Genomic DNA, 18,218 nt, shown 5'->3' with positions numbered 1-18,218 from the left:
TAGTTTTATGAACGCCTGCGACTTCATTTATAGAAAGGTGCGCAAATTGCAAATGTATTTCAAATTTAAAGTTAAATTTTAGTGTTTGGAATGCCAATTATACATAATCTATCGTTGAAGTTGTATCTTTCATTTCTATAAAGATTCAGTTGAAGAAAATTAGGTTTGCCCGCGATACATGCTCCGTATCCACTTCCTCCGTCCCAATTATCCCGGGATACCTTATTCTAGTTTATTTACCTTTTGATTGTTTTGTGAATAAAAAAATAATTATAGAATAATTTGAAGTAAAGTATTATAAAACGTGTCAAATTTTAACAGCAGCTACATAAATGTTTATGAAATTATAAAACAATTTGTTATGCGACTCGAAGTTTACGCTTTTTTTCTCTTTAATTTATGATTCATGAAAAGTTGTACCAGGACAATTTATTCTACCAATATAGGATTTGAATTGTATTTTTTCTCTCATAGTATACCGTAAGGTGTTATGTGTATAACCCGTTTTGAGAAATGTCAGCTACGTATACTTATATCTACAACATCGCTTCGTAAGTTTATTTTTTCTGCTACTACCAACACAGCCATTGTTGTCTTTGTCACAGCGTGGATGGTGGATTTTAATTACCATATGGCAGGAACTTCTTGCCTCAATTCATCTCTTGTTCACGTCAAAAATGAGGCTGAAAATACTTCACCGCCACCGCCCAGGCTCTGCACTGTGGCGTCATCGTGATACGGTATCCAGATATTCGCTTCTTCCCGTTTTCGAAACGAACGGAATTATGAAAGTGCACTTGAGCGAATGGCGGGGTGCTGCTAAGATGAAGATCTCAACCGGCACAACACAGTAACGAAAAAAAAAACTTGAATCTCAGTGCGCGGAACCGAACAATGTGAAGACTTCATTAGGTCTAATCTTAAGGGAAAATATGCGAAAGAAATTGAACGTAATGGACAGCATCCCCCCAAACGACTAAATGGAGGGGAACGATCTCTCAAGCATCCAACAGTAATCACACTATAACTAGACACTTGGGCAAGTAAACCAAAAGGTTCGAAGAAAGCGTCAGCGTGAAAAAAAGCTAACAACGCCCAATAGAAACACTAATCTGTAAATTAAGCGACTGCTACTTACTGAAGCAAGCAGCCTGCCAGCCAGCCAGCGGCAAACAGACGGACCAACAGGTGTGTGTTCCCAACGAATCGGATATACTCTAGACTAGCCGAAACACTTTCGGAAACTTATTAGGCAGACCAGGACTTCCGCAAAGGTTTACATGTTTTAGCTGCCCCAGCCCAGCAGTAGACAGGTGCTTCACTTGACGGAGAGGCTACAACCAAGGTCACAAATGCTTGTGTGGACACTGTTGAAAATTTCATTTCAATCCACCTAGCAGGTGCAACAGTTAATTCCCGTTCCAAGAAATAACTGGAAACCGATGGAAAAGTTGAAAATATAAACATTTTAAGTGGAATTTTAGTAAGGTGAATCTCATTTTATCTATGATTTTCCAAGTCAGATTCTACATCATTTCACGCAGTAAGAAACATAGCGACAGTACCTTGCTGAACGGTAGTTGGTAATTTCCCGATGCAGAACGATGCACATGCAATCAAAGCGGAACCGTCGGTGGTGTTCAGTCAACTGGTTACCAGACCGGGGTGTGTATGTGTTTCTGTGGAATGGGTGGACTGACCGTCATCAAATCTGGATTGAATTTGCTGCTTGTCTATCGGACCGCGTGGTTGGTTGGTCTACTCAATTGGCAAAGAAACGAGGGTAAGCAGTGCGGGCTAGACCTGACTGAGGGCTATGTTTACGTAATGTAATTAATACCGTGTGCCCGTAGGTATAAAAAGATTTGTAGAACAGTCTGCTTGCTTCCTGGAGTAATTACGGATTTTAACATAATTGCGGTTCGGTAATTTTTAATTGCCACAAAGTGGATCTCGCATGAATGTAAGATACACAAGCATTTTTGAACAGGTTCAATTCTTTGGAAAGTTTTTTCCTCCAAATGTACTTTTCCACATTTTCTCCAACTACATGAACCTCCAAAACGTTTCCTAAACACATCCAAAGAAATGGATATTTTGAGTTAGAATTTTACATTGAATACCATTTTCACCTCCCAGTTAGCCTCGAGGTTCTGATCATTGTTCTAACAGATCTCACTAAATTAATGATTGCAAAATATCTAGACACTCAGCTACCCAGCTAGTCCAGTATTTTCCATATTTGCTGCCCGAATGTTGTCGTCCACGACACACTTCCAACGTTCGAAGTCACCGACTTCTTCCGGGTTCTCTGTTAAGTATAGTCTTCGCAGATGCGATAGCCTGTCACCAATCCCATTTAACCCATCTAACGTCACAAAGGATTCCGATATCTGATTCGTTGTCTTGACACTTGAGTTTGAATCCAGGGATGGCATGCATCAACCATATTCAAGCATGATCCTCCACAATTGATTTCGCTTAACTTAATCATACGCCGCCTTGAAGTCGATGAGCAAATGGGGAGCATGCATGATGAATCCTCTGAGTTTATTGAGGATCTGTCACAAAGTGAACATTTGCTCCGACGTAGAGCGTCCGTCTCGAAAACCGTCTACTCGCCAACAAAAGTTTCCCGTAACAGCCTCAGTTCATGAAAGATGATCCGGAAGAACATTTGGTATGCAGAGTCATGGAGAGTTATGCACCGACAAATGCTGCATTCGAGTCGATGACTAACGTTCCGCTTTCAGAACACGGACCTTCTGATTTTTATTCCCCTGACTTCGCAGCCAGCTGTTCGAATACAGCACAAATGCGGGGCTAGCGCTACGACGACTAGCTTGTTCGACTAGCTTGTTTGCCTTTTCCTTTAGGCCCTATTTATGTATAGGGTACATAAAACATTCCAACTAGATGGTGAATAGGTCTTCCTGAGTTCATACACTTAGTATAACTTCACAGATTGCACAATACAGGTTCGTTTCCGACTTTCAAAAGTTCAGCAGGGATGCCGTCCTTTGTATCTGCTTCGGCATTTGTTTTTGCGTTATAATTATAGCGACCATATCGTACCACCGATTGAAAGGAAGAAATCTTCGTGCACTTTTCCAGAATGGTTTACTTGCAGAACATCAAATTTGTCTAGGTTCAAGCAAAATAACTCATCTTCAACCTGTTGGGATGTGCGGATTCTGGTCATTTTTTACTGAAATGAAAAAAAAATTGAAAACACAGCGAGCAAACAAATGGTGTACGTAACGGTCGTTCATACATCCGTGCCCGTGGTTATGTCTGAAGCCATCAATTACACTTAATTATAAAAAAAAATAACTATAGTCGTTTCCTATTTCCTAATCTTGCTTCTATCTGTAATGATTCCATATAAAAAGTAGTTTTGATACTGTATAAATGCTTAAACTGATCTCGCGGAAAGGTTTTGTGCTATTTTCAATAAAAGCTTCGGTCCTCAATTGACACCTGGTTGCGATCTAGTATTTAACAAACCGTTTATTCAACCAATATTTGAAGAGATGATTCGTTCGTAGCTTGGCTGAAAGTCAGTCAAGATGATGATGTGAGCTGCTGCTGTGGACACACCCTGCAGGGAAGGGACTTGCTGCAGTTAGGTGCAGCACATCCATAATATAAGCGTATGGCTTATTACAGCAGAGTAGACTGTTAATAATTCATCATTAGCATTATTCGCCTTTCACTTTGCATTCAGTCTTGTTTGGGATCTGAAAATAGATTAATGCTTTATTACGCTAGCTGTATGTTTTCATGTAAAAAAGTCGTACCCTAATGCATTGGCAATCATACGTCAAATTGTGTAGCATTGAAAAAATATAAAAACACTTTTCTATGCAATCATGTGAGTAAAGTGAAAAAAATGTCTATAATTAGTGTGAAATACGATACTGTTCAAATTTAGTTTTGCTCTGTGCACATACCTTATCCACCAATCGCTCAAATTACCATGTCCGTTGTGAGTGGAGTATGAGTAGATAGGAATAAAACGACCAAGCCACCATGTTTAACGATCAGCTTACGTTTTGTTTGTGTTTCATCTGAGAAGGAAGCGCCAATGAAAATGCCACAGCACCAAGAGCGATTACTACCGAAAGTAACACACAACGCAACGGCTTTTCGTAATTTTCCGCAGACTGGTGATATCAATAGCTTGTTGTTGGCTGGGGGTACTTCTAAAAACCATCACTAGCGGCTTTTCTTATTGTTTCAAATTAAATAAACAGTTGGGTACTAATGTTTACACATCTAATTCGCAAATTACCATCAAATAAAGTATCAGGAACAGATTCAGATGACGTGAACAGAAACGTACCAGGAAAGACTTCAGTCAATCATTTCACGTGCCAGCAGCGAATGCAGTCTAACCGCAAAAAAAAACGAATTCAATTATGTTGCAGTACCTAATGGAAAGTTTCCGATCAGCGCAACCGCGCGGTGATAATGGTGTCCGGTCATTGCAAATGACATTTGTTATTATTTTAATTTTCCATGAAGTCAACACTTCGCTGCGAGGTACTTTACCTAGTTTTTTTTTTCTGGGTCTGGTGAGTATACTTTCTTCATCACATTTCCAATATAACGCAAAATTATATACTTATTGACACTGCTGTGCCTAGGATGGAACGTATGCTCCAACTTTTGTTTAAAGTTTGGTGGCATATATAAAGGATGAGGCCCTATCTTTCTTTAAATGATAGTTTTTCACTAGTGCAATTTAAGACTTTTCAATATTGTCGTACAGGTTGGCATTGAAGGATTTTATAATATTACTAGCTGACCCGACAAACTTCGTATTGCCACAAATTAACCTGTGTTATACATAAATCATGAATCTCGGATGATCTTTCTCAGAATCTCGAGTTTTGCAAGTTTTGCAAGTTTCTGAGGAGTTCAACCTTAGATGATTCATTTTGGCAGTTACGTAACTATGAAAGCATCCCAGGTAACCAATAAGCATCTCAAATGCTATTCAAATGTGGGCCAATAAGCATTTAGGTCGCCTTAAACGCTAGTTAAATGTTATTTTGGCAAAATATACAGCTACTTTACTGATAACCTTCTTATAGTGCTGACAATGCTAATTTACAGCTAATTACCGACACGAAGAATTTGAATACAATTTTGGATACCAATTTATAACACCTATGCAGTCAAAAAGCTAATATACAACAACGTGCAGTATAAAATGCCAGATACGCTGATTTGCTACTTATGTTAATATTATATATATATAAAAATGAAATGCTGTTCGTGTGTCCGGTATAGACTCACAAACCGCTCGACAGATTTTGATGAAACTTGGCATACACATTGCGTTTGATGTGAGGAATGTTGTTAGCATGGTTTGAGACCCTTCCTCCCTCTAGAAGGGGGGGCTCCCATACAAATAGAACACAAATTTCTTCATAACTCGGGAACTAATCAAGCAAATGGAACCAAATTTGGCATGTTAAGGTTTTCGGAGGCAGATATTTTTTTTATGGTAGATGGAGAACCCTCATTCCTCTAAGAGGGGGGGCTCCCATACAAATAAAACCAAAATTTCTTCATAACTTGACTATCAATCAAGCAAATGGAACCAAATTTGGCATGTGGGGGTTTCTAGAGACAGGATTTTTTTCTATGGTAGAATGAGAACCCTCCTTCCTCTAAGAGGGGGGCTCCCATACAAATAAAACCAAAATTTCTTCATAACTTGACTATTCATCAAGCAAATGGAACCAAATTTGGCATGTGGGGGTTTCTAGAGACAGGGTTTTTTTTGGTTGTTTGAGACCCCTCCCCCTCTAGAAGGGAGGGAAATGAAACACAAATTTCTTTATAACTCGGGAACTAATCAAGTAAATGGAACCAAATGTGGCATGTGAAGTTTGTGTTTTTGGAGGTAGAATTTTTTTTCTATGGTAGATTGAGAAACCTTCTTCTAAGAGGGGGGCTTCCCTACAAATAAAACACATATTTCCTTATAACTCGACTATTAATCAAGCAATTATTAATTATTTGGTGGTTACTGGAGGCAAATTTTTTTTCTATGGCGTATTGAGATTCCTCTCCCCTCTGGAAGGGGGGAGGGCTCTCATACAAATTAAACAATGTAATATTAAAAAAATAATCGAACTCGTGAGTGTTGCCGTCCATACTAAAATATAAGAGAAATTTGGAACAAAATTTTTAAGAATAAATCGGTGAAGCCTAGATAATGGGTCATATTAAATAAAAGTAAGATAATATAATACTTATTTTAAAAACAAAATTGAAGAGAAAATACATTGTTGAAATGAAAATATGAAGAAAATAATGTTGAGATTACACTAAGTTTATGGTTTCTGACCAGTTTTCAACTGATTTCAATCGAACTGCACTGATATTTTACGATTTTGATTTTGCCAACATTACCATTTTAAGGGTTGGTAATCGCAAATCGTTACGTTGGACTTGCTGCTCGAGTCACAAATGCTGATGCGTTTGATTATAAATTTGCGGCATGATTTAGCAATATCTTGGGTTGTCAAAAAGAAAGCTCTTGGCTGCAAGATTACAATTAATCAAATCTTCAGGATTATGCATGTGCCCCCTTTTTAGAATGGCGTAGCAACGCGCGCCGGGTCGTCTAGTGTTAATATACAAATTTTAAATATACAAATTTGCAATTTTTTCCTCACAGTAAAGTAGAAAACAACTCCCCTGTCCCCTCATTGCATAGCCAGAAAGCGGATAGGAATATTCGCCATGATTGTACAACATTTCGCCGAATATCATTTTGCGAAAAACCTTAAGCGGAATGTACCATTTCACGGAAAAATTTGTTGTGGAAAGTACCATTTCGCGATCCTCTCCTTACTTGCTGTCGCTCGTTCCAGGAAACCCAGGTAGACCTAGGAAAACAAATGAACCTAGACAGTAGTGATTTCTGCGGGGAGTTGCCTCCCCCCAGTGGGCGGCGCTTCCGACGGCGGGTCGCCGGCAACACTCGCGGCCGTCTCGTCCTGAATGATCTAGTGTTACCATAGATAGTTTTTGTGGTCTTGTTATTGACTAATGTTTTATGGAAGAGTCTCGAATTTCTCGAGTTTAGTTTTTGAGTTTCGCAAAAATTTCTGTTTTATTTGTATGAGAGTCCATATCCCCCTGCCACAGGGGTGAGAGGTCTCTAACTATAATAAAATAAATTCAAGACTCCAAAATTTCCGCATGCCAAATTTGGTTCCATTTGCTTGATTAGTTCTCAAGTTATAAGGAAATTTGAATTTCATTTGTATTGGAGCCCCCCCTCCTAAACAGGGGATGGGTCTTAACTCATCATAGAAAAAATTTCTGTCCCTTAAAAGCCCCACATGCCAAATAGTACTCAAGTTGTAAAAAAATTTGTATTTCATTTGTATGGGAGTCCCCCCTCTTAAAAGGTGGAGGGGTCGTAATTCACAATAGAAAAAATTGTTGCCATCTAAAACTCCCACATGCCAAATTTGGTTCCATTTGCTTGATTAGTTCTCGAGATAAGAGGAAATTTGCATTTCATTTGTATGGAAGCCCACACTCTTAAAGGGCAGATGGGTCATAACTCGCTTTCTAAAGAGGAGAGGGGTCTCAATTCACCATAGAAAAAATCTTGCCTCCAAAACCACTTACATGTCAAATTTGGTTCCATTTGATTGATTGATTCTCGAGTTATGAGGAAATTTGTATTATCATTTGTATAGGAGCCCCCCTCCTAATTCACCATAGAAAATATTCTTGCCTCCAAAAACACCTACATGCCAAATTTGGTTTCATTTGTTTGATTAGTTCTCGAGTTATAAGGAAATTTGTATTTCGTTTGTATAGGAGCCCCCCCCCCCCCCCCTCTTAAAGTAGGAAAGTAGGGAGAGGTCCTAATTCACCATAGAAAATATTCTTGCCCTCGAAAACTTTCACATGCCAAATTTTGTTTTATTTGCTTGATAGTTCTCGAGTTATGCAGAAATTTATGTTTCATTTGTATGGAAGCCCCCCGTCTTAGTGGGGAAGGGGTCTCTAACCATCACTAAAACCTTTCCTGGCCCCAAAAACCACTACATGCAAATTTTCACGCCGATTGGTTCAGTAGTTTTTGATTCTATAAGGAACATCCCGACAGACAGACAGACAGAAATCCATTTTTATATATAAGATAAAATTTTACACATGGACCCTGTTTCCAGACTCACATGCGTAAACAATATTTAAAAAGTTCAAGATCATCAATTTTAACTTCAAACTACAATTAAAAGTTTTTAATTATCTCGGACATCGCTTATTTAGTTAAAAAAACTATAGCTCGTGAACCAACTATCATAGAACAAAATTTAGAACTTTATGTACCTTTTCCTCAAAAACTACACAACGTATTGGAACAAACAGTTTTTTTTTGTACGTTATGTAGTTTCTGAGAAAAAGGTACATAAACTTTGAAAATCGTGGTTTTGTAGGAGCGGCGTTTTATTCCATCGAGGTTGTTCTACGCTGCACTGGAATGCTTATGTGTATGATCGTTTTTCGGCCACTTCCCGTGATCGGATCCTTACAAAATTATTATCTAAATAAGCACAATTATTATCAAAATATGCACAATCCAAATCTAAAATACAAAAATAATTATTGTTTTCAAAAATTTTAGTCGTTTATGTCCCCTTAATCATATAAAAATAACTCGTAAATAACTTTTAAAGATACTACACCCAAGTCGATTTTTACGCGAAGGATACGTGCCGCGTAAATCAAAATCGCGTAAAAAACCGCGTAAATTCCAAGATTCGCGTAAAAAATAAACCGCGTTAAATGCGACTTCAGTGTACTTACTTACTACTTGCTTACTTAGTTGGCTTGCCGTCCTAAGACAAAGCCTGATGAACAAAATTTCTCCAATAAAGGGACAAGAAATACTACAAAAATAACACAACAATAAAAAAATTAAATAAATATACTTGGGTCTAAGCTATCGTAATAGATAAATCTGGTGTACCTCAACGCAGTAACTTGGGACCACTTTTGTTTATTTTATTCTTCAACGACGTTGCCTCTGTTCTTGGGGCTGCCAGACGATCTTAAAATGTACTTAACGATTCGCATGGAGGATTGTAGTAGTCTTCGGACACCTTTTACACACTTTTGTGAATTGGTGTAAACTGAACTACTTGACTTATGAAATAATGGGTAATTTCCACCGTATTAAATCGCCGATCATATTTTACTTTTATAGTAAAACGGTTATAGTTGACGGTCAGGTATTGTAAAGGTTTGATTATGTTAACGATCTTGGTGTTACTCTTGACCAGGAAATGGTGTTTGGCCGTCACCGTGTAATGATAATTTCAAGTGCAGTCCGCCAATTGGGGTTTTGTTTGGGACCAAAATTGGACGAGATTCAACATTGTTTCAAATCACTATTGTGTATTAGTCCGTCCGCTTCTCGAAAAAGTTTGTCTCGAACTAATTTGGAGCCCGCAGCTCTACTGGAAGCTGTGAATTTAACGAGTGTGCCAGAAGCTTTATACGATTGCCGCAGCGTTATCTGCCTCGGCGTGAAGACTTATATATTTCCAGGTTTCAGAACTGGTGACGGGCAAATATAAGAAATTATAATAGCATAACTAGCCTATCTGCATCGTGTAATCTGTTTGATATAATTGTGAGAACTGTCGGTCTCGCCCATACAAAAATCTTCTAGATTTCACATCGACTTGCATCTCGCATATAGAGCAGAAGGCTCAAGTTGACGTAATTTACACGGATTCGAAGGCCGCGTTTGACCGTATAGATCATCGAACGTAAACTTTCTCGACTTGGCGCATCGCAAACGTTTTTTGAATAGTTATATTCTTATTTAAGTGATCGAACACTACACGTACAGCTCTATTCATGTCTTTCCTCCGATCTATTTGTAAATTATCAGGTGTACCACAAGGCAGCAGTATGAGCCCATTGCTATTCTCGTTATACTTTAATGACGTTGCTGCTTTTGGGTAATGGATGTGAGTTGATATACACAGACGATTTGAAACTATATCTCGCTGTTCGATCGATTGAAGAATGCTGTAATTTACACAAGCTGCTTCACATTTTCGTCAATTCTCGGGTAATTCTTCAAACAGACGTATGTGATAATGAGAGATTTTCTTCGTGTCTCCTCTCTCATCTGTTCACATCAGCTTTGCATGAATCGGTTTTGAAAATTTTCTTTTCTGTGCATTTATGTAGCCATGAAAAGCGGAAGAGAGGAGGCGCGAAGAGAATCTCTCATTGTCACATAAGTCTATTTGGTTTAATAACAAAGATTGGTCGGGATTTTAAGGATCCATACTGTTTCAAGGTTCTGTATTGTTCCTTGGTGAGGCCACTATTAAAAAATGCGTGCCTGATCTAGACTCTTTCCTAGTAACCTGGACATTGAGAATGGTACGATTGCAGAACAGATTTACTTTAGAACGACGCAGAAAAATTGTACAGCTCTATTTGTTACTAAGGAATGAATGGAGAAATCGACTCAACAAATATTCTTGCTTGGCTTTCGTGCTCCTCAGCGGTCTCTTCGTTCCGTTGGATTACTGCAACCTGAATCGCACCGCACAGCATTTGGATTCAACGAATCTATCACTACTTGCATCCGTGCGTTTTTTTTCGGTGAAACATTTATACGAATTTGGTGAATCATCAAACAAATAAGTGATTGACCATGAAACGTATACTTTAAATTGTGTAATTTGCTGTGTGATAGTTTGAAAAAGGTGGTAGGATAATTTTCAACAAAAAAGTACATTTCGAAATTATTTTACGATTTTTAATTTTAAATCGTGCGACGCGTTTGACAAAATTAACAAGTCGCGTTCCTGGAATCATTCCAATCAATACAGTTTTCCTGGAATCATCTTGTTTCCATAGTACACAAAATTTAATCATTCCATTTCGCAACGGATTTTTTTTGCTTTGCATCTCGTGACACGACAAACTGTACAAAAATTCTGAGAATCATTTAACATCTGCATGATTGTATCTGGTATCGATTAAAGTGGCGGTGACGCCATTAGCGGTTTAGCGCTAATAATGAAGCTGGCTTGCAACATCAGCAAAATCATTGACATTCCCATGCGAAAAGTATCTCGTTTGATAACTTTGATGAAACTCACAACCCGTTCTGCGCGCTACGATTTAGCCGGGAGGGAAATTTTCAATTAACATAATCACCTACTTCCTCACACACTAACCGTAGATCTGGCGTGTGTAGTCTGGCCGGCAGTTAGTCGAACGAGGCCTGTTTGGTGAAAACTAGATTAAACCCATGATTGAAGTCCTAATTCCGCATTCGGAAACATGTATAATATGTCACGCTTTTTTCTGTTTCAACTTTAGCTAGTTTTAATTGTCTAATTGTTAACGCCTTTCGATTGTTACGGGAGGAAACAGAAAAGCGAAACCCAGTGCGGTTCCGTAATTCAATTTTACATTCCACTCTATTAAGCCTGCATAGAGCATGTCAACTGCCTGAGCTAAAATTTTCACTGTTCTATTTCCCAGGGCAAAATAATTAAATTTCCCTTCTCCCTTTCTCTGTTTCGTTTTTGCAAATTCACAGGTCGGAAAAATGTGTCTTCCTCGGCAAATGAACTAAGCAAGTGGCTGGCAGTACAGGGAAGAGAAAACCCACCTGCCACGGGGCCTAGCAGCTGCTGTGATTAGGCGTCGTGCAACAGAACTGGCGGATAACATTTACCTAGGAGTAACAGAGCAGCTATATCAGTAGCATCGTAGGCAGTAGCAACGAGACACGAAAATGCCACTGCCGAAGCGGCTCATCCAGCCGGTATACGTGGCTCGGTCCGTGTATGTGAGGGAGGAACTTCCGGCTGAACTTGAAACGGTAACTAACACCACCCTCACTAACATCGTTCGACAGTTGTCATCACTGTCCAAACATGGAGAGGATCTGTTTGGAGAACTGACGCGGGATGCAGGCAATCTGGCCGAGCGGGCTAATTCGCTTCAGGCGCGAATCGATAGGTTGGCAATCAAAGTGACCCAGCTTGATAGTACGGTGGAGGAAGTTTCCCTTCAGGATATTCAACTCAAGAAGGCGTTTAAAAGTGCGACCGTTTTCGATCAGCAAATTTTTTCCAGACAAACAATGCCGACAGCTATGCTGGAGGTCTATCAGGTAAATTTATCATTTAGAAATACAACGAATCACAGATCTCAACCTTGTTTTGTCATTCATAGGCTTGTGATAAACCGCCACCACTGGATAAGTTGAACTGCTATCGAGACGACGGCAAAGACGGTCTCAAATTCTACACAGATCCAAACTATTTCTTCGAGCTTTGGCGACAGGAAATGCTAAAGGACACGGAACGTGTAATGCACGACCGTGGCAAAAAGGTACACAAACCCCGTGGAACAGACGGTGGAGTCGAAGGTGGACGACAGAAGAAACGACCCAGGGCGCCGCATAACACGCGCGAGAAGCAACGCCAGCGGGCGATTGGTCACGGTGAAACCCTAATGCCTAACAATGTGATTTACCGAACACCGAATGCGATTGCAGCGGCCAACGAGGAAGCGCTGTATAACAGCACCATGGGTGGTAATATTATCTACGATCCCAGGGCATCGGGACCAGCGAGACCAAATTCAATCGAACTGCGACGAAGTTACCAGCCGGAAACTGTGGATGGTGGCTATGCGCCCCCATCACCACACTACCAGCAGCAACAGCAACACATGGCACAGCAAAATAACTACCAACCGCAGTCAATGTACGACGAATTCCATAACCAATCGATGTACGGTACCAACTCGAGTCAAATATCGCAGGAAAGTTTGTATGCCCCGGGAACTCCATCAAGGTCAAAATCGCGACCGTCACAGCCGCCACCGGCGCCACCCTCGACAGGAAGCGGCCAAGGAACTCCGAACGTATCGAACGCCAATACTCCCACACGGGGTCGAAGTATGTCAACCGGTCGGGATAATCTTCCGCCGCCACCACCCATTCCGGAGGGTCTCCAGTCCCCGCCAAATATTCCAAACGGTGGAGCCAACGTAGCCGCGAAACTTCTGAACCGAGCCAACTCGAGAGCAGGCTCTCCTCAGCTCGGAGCCAATGGTCAGCCAACACAACCGCAGCACCAGCCAATGATTGGCATGCACGGTGGAGCTCCACAGCCCCAGGCAATCATCGACCAGAACCAGATGGCGTTGGCACAGCTGAATCAACAGATTAACAATCTAAACAACCTCAACATGCAGCTCAATCAGCTGTCCATGAATGATCTTCCACCGCCGCCACCAATTCCGGAACAGGTGAGTTGGTTCCTTTCCTCCGTATTAATCAAACCAGAATTTGGTGCTTTAACGAGAATACTCTTTCGGAGGTTACATTTTCCTTTTTGCTGAGCTTAGTTCGGTTGGGTTACCATCGTGCGCGGGTCGCATTGGTTAAGCGGTAAGACTATCTGTGCCCGTTGGTCGTATCGTGGGTCACTAATTGACTGTGTTGGTGTTTTATTCGATCATTGAATATTTTAACATTTGATGAGGTATTTGCTATGACGCAAATCTGTGTCTAAGGTTTATGTTACTATTATTTTTCCAAATTCTCAACTCAGCATTTCGCATGATTCTAATGAAAGAAGTTTTATGTATGTCTATGTGTACGTGCTACTCAAGTCACAAGTACTATGACACCAATAATTTCCGGTATTGAAACCATATCAAAAATATAAATAGAAAGTACTTTCATATTAACCAAAAATGAATTCGAACAACCTTTGGTACTGAAACTCGAAGATGCTAACGAAAAGTTAGTAGATATTACTGGAATTTGCATATTTTATTGCTTACGAACTTTCTGCTGTAAACTAATTAAGTCAATTGTCTTGTATTCATCATCGTCTCCACTTCAATAATTACTGTCTCCAAAACCTCGGCATCCTACCGCCGTTGTGCTTCTAATGTGCTTCAATTGCTGTCTTCACCGAGGAGACCATTCTTTCCCACGCACCGCCAATATGCGGTGCGCCTGGTGGGACAAACGTCCATTGTGTTATGGTGATTACAATTCTTAATGTCATTTTATTTGATTGTTCACCCCGTGATTCAACCCGTTGTCACTGAATATGCCTGCAGACGTCCCTCGTCCTAATGTAAACGTTTTTACAACCATGAAACAAGATTCCTTGGATAGACTGTGACCCGATTCACAGTTTATCAAGCAAGTAAACAGCATAGTCAAGCACATAGACAGCATAGTCAAGCAAATAATCAAAGCTATCTACTTAGCGCTGCTTCGACTAACCTTTATTAGCACTGAACCAAAATAGTCAACGCCTACGTTTGTGAAAGGTCGTTTAGTCAGAGCATGGAAGGGCATTAACTTATCACCAGTAATGACGTTTCACGACAATCGAATCATCTGTCATTTACTTCTAAAATGAGCCCCGCAATCATCGGCAATCGCATGATGGTCGCCGAGGGGTGCTTTGCTTGTCACAAGCGGGTTACTCGAGCATCAATATTCGAATCTGCTTCCTAACAATAACTCACACTCTCACGCTGAGGACCCGGGTTCAAATCCCAACCCCGAAGAATTCACGAATGATCCAAGCTGTTAAAGTGACTATAATTAAACACTGAGCCTATTCTGATAATCTTAATCGTCGTAATAAAATGACAGACAATCAGGTGGCAGGAGAGCGGACAGTTCATTTATTTGTTTGTGCGTTTATACAGACGGGGTAAAGTGTTTCACTTAAGCTATATTGGGCCCTATTCTCACAGTCACTTCACCTCACCTAACTTCTCTCACGCGCCTTATTCTCACAGTCACCTCACCTCACCTAACGGCTCTCCGTTTGATTTGTACAGTCACCCAGGTGAGCAGGGTCACCTAGGTGATTGTGAGAATCGCAAATTGTGCTCTCACCCAAAAAATTTAGGTGAGGTGACTGTGAGAATAGGGCCCTTTATCTTATTCTAAAAGTGTTTAAACCCTGCTTCTGACGGTGAAAAATATTTTTGGCAAAATATATGAATCGATGAAATAAAATAGGTCAGCACCAGTGTTGGGCACCGCTAATTCGCTAATTCGCTAACCGATGCAATTTGCTCGATAATCGTGGAAATTTCGCTAATCACTAATCGCAAACTGCAAATTACCAGTTACTGTTTATTTTTGAACATATCGCAACAACTTGCATTGTAATCTATCGCTGTACAAATTATTTGTAATTTACATTTATTACATAACTTTTCTTAATTTACCTAAGATCAAAACCTATTATAATGGATAAAATGCTTTACAGTTTGTTAATTTTCAAATAAACAGCAGCACTTTATTTGCAATCATGGCCCAGCAAAAATGCGGCTAGTCTGAGTATAAATTATAAACTATAACTAGCGTTTCTCGATTAGTCGGTTAGCGAATTAGCGGTGCCCAACACTGGTCAGCACCATATATATGTTACTAGTTAAGTGCCCGATCATACTTGGGCGCTTTGTCTTATACATCCAATTGAACATCTGGGGCCCTATTCTCACTGTCACTTCACCTAAATTTTTTAGGTGAGATGACAATTTGCGATCCTCATAGGCACCTGGGTGACTCCGCTCACCTGTACAAATCAAATGGGGCCTGTAAGGTGAGGAAAGTGAAAGAAGTTAGTTGAGGTGAAGTGACTGTGAGAATAGGGCCCCTGTTATGATAACGGAAATTCTCATAATGTAAGAAACAAAACCCTTCTTCTTCATTTGAACGCCTTCACTGTCCTTTTTCGCTCCCTCCCTCCCTGTTGTTCCCCAGCCACTTGTAAATCGGTCATCTTTTTGATAATCCGTATAGAGTGACAAAACCTTTTTTTGCTTATTCGTACCTCCCCCTTGTCAATGACCCCCTGTCCTTTTTAGATCTCCCTCTTATCCCTCAGCTATTTGGACATCTGTTATGGTTCCGGCAATTTACATAATATAAGACAAACAGAACCCCTTTTTTCTCTTTTGTCAAGGAACATGTATACAGATTCTCTTTTGTCAAGGAACATGTATGCCAAATTTGGGTCAAGTCGTTCTGGAGTTATGGCGGAACATACATACAAATATTCTCACGTTCACTTTTATTCGTTTCAATTTCAACGCTGTAGCATTCCACAACATTATTTAAAATATTAAATAGGACTACAATCACATCTTGATTTGACCAGTTGTACTATAGTTGTGATCACCAGAATGCACTTAGTAGGACTACGTTGTAGTTCAGCGACATTAACCCCAAGTCTTTCGTAAATCAGGGAAAGATCATTGCTATTGTTATTTACTTAATTGATCCGACATTGTATGGAAAGGTTTCTCGGAAACTTGTCGGCATCTTCAGCAGCCTAGAGCCGGGGTGGCTCGTACTGTTTCAAGCCAAACGTCTCCATTCAACTCGATCTTGGGCCACTCGCCGCCAATTTCTTAGTCGTCTCAGACGCAAATCACTTTCGACCCGATCGAGTCATCTTGCAAGTTGAGCCCCTCTATTTCTGGTGCCGGTAGGGTTGTTGAAGAGGACTGTTTTCGTCGCACTATCGTGCGGCCTCCTTACGATGTGTTCGGCCCACCTTAGTCTACCAACTTTCGCCAGATATACGATTAATACGCCTCCGCTTTCAGTTTGTACTTCACCAAATATCGTCCGCAATACCGAAGTACGAAGTACGCGTCCGCTTGAGCACGGCAAGGGCGCATATGTCTTCCGTAAGCAGCGTCACAGGTTTCAATTCAAGTAGATAAAAAACTCCTAGTCTTTATCGCAACGTTTTGCGAAGGGCAAAGTACACTCAAGTCTTTTTTTACACGGGGGATACGTGCCGTGTAAAAAAAACCGTTTAAAAAAAACCGCGTTAATTCAAAAATTGTTGTAAAAAAACCGTGTTAAATCGAAAATTGTTGTAAAAAAACCGTGTTAATTCAAAAATTGTTGTAAAAAAAACCGTGTTAATTCCAAAATCGTCGTAAAAATGTAAAATCTTGTATCAGTACATAAAAGTTAAAATGTACGCATAAAATGTACGAATTCCTTTCGTTGTTTTCTACCACGAAATAGTTTCGTACAGTCTTAAATGAATTTACGTGTAATTAGATGCGAAGTTTTGTGTTCCTACTATCAAAAAAGTGGTAGTAGGAACACAAAACTGTGTTATTTGTCACAGTTGCATAATGCATAATTCAATTATTGGTAGCAAATAACCAAAATTAATTAAAATTTCTACTCTATATCTGTAAAAAAACAAGTGAAAAACTCCAACCCGAAAAATCACTTCTGCTCGATTGATAATCGAACTCGGTTGTTTGGGACTCCTGTCGATGCCGTCGATGCCGCTAACCAAAGAGCCACAAAAAGTAAATACCCAAGACGTTATAATTCAGCAAGGATACATTCCCTTCTTTAGAATTGCTGCAGCTTGAGTGCGATGATTACCGTCACATGTTCTTGGGCAAAATGCTTTACGAATGTGCTGTGATCGTAACACCACACCAACAACACGGTGCCAGCGTACCTCGCTTGATTTCGTGTCAGTATTTTGTGTATGCGACTGATCTGTAAAGAATCTCTATAAGTAAACAGCACAAAGCGAAGTAGCAATGCGAGTATGAATGGTACTCAAACTCCGTATTGCCCGGTATGCCAAAACGATGACGTTCGCTGCACACCTAATAAATCGACACTGGCGTTGAACAAAAGACCTCTGATCTGCAGTTTTATATTAGAGTTTTCTTCTGTTCACTCACGTGTGTAGTTTTTGTGCTGGAAGATTTTGCGGTTGTTTTGCGAAGATTACCGCCTTCTGGAAGTTTAACTTTTGAAAGTTTTCTGACTGAAACCTGGAACTAAAGGACTAGTTGTCTGCTGTGGCTATTGCTGTTTGTCATCGTCGCTCTAAGAGCCCGATCGCTGCCACCGTTGCGAAAAATTGTAATTAACAGGATCTGGTTATTACGGTTAGAATTTTGGACATTGTTACTGTTTTTTGTTGATTAAAATTGATAGTTTTTTGTTGATTGAACACTATTTTTTATTATTAATTATGTGAGTGTGTTTTAGGGGGTTCGTAATATCCATTCCCTCTGACCTACGTTGTTCTGCGCTATTCTATTCTGGGAATGTACGTATTAGACGTAGCAGGTCTTGGTACTTCATA

At 40.0% G+C, this 18,218-nt stretch overlaps 1 protein-coding gene across 2 annotated transcripts in view; it reads left to right on the top strand.

The window, feature by feature from the left end:
* Nucleotides 1–18,218, top strand: part of LOC128741608 (actin-binding protein WASF3) — a 63,225-nt gene that overhangs the window by 35,696 nt on the left and 9,311 nt on the right. For both annotated transcript variants that reach the window (XM_053837548.1, XM_053837547.1), the window contains exons 3-4: nucleotides 11,621–12,199; nucleotides 12,262–13,344. In XM_053837548.1, the coding sequence (XP_053693523.1) occupies nucleotides 11,819–12,199; nucleotides 12,262–13,344 (1,464 nt within the window). In that variant the 5' untranslated portion in view covers nucleotides 11,621–11,818. The remainder of the gene's footprint in view (nucleotides 1–11,620; nucleotides 12,200–12,261; nucleotides 13,345–18,218) is intronic.

This window comes from Sabethes cyaneus, chromosome 3 (genome assembly GCF_943734655.1).
Source record: "Sabethes cyaneus chromosome 3, idSabCyanKW18_F2, whole genome shotgun sequence".
In the NCBI taxonomy this organism is placed as follows: Eukaryota; Metazoa; Arthropoda; class Insecta; order Diptera; family Culicidae; genus Sabethes; species Sabethes cyaneus.
This window is presented reverse-complemented; position numbering and strand designations above follow the sequence as displayed.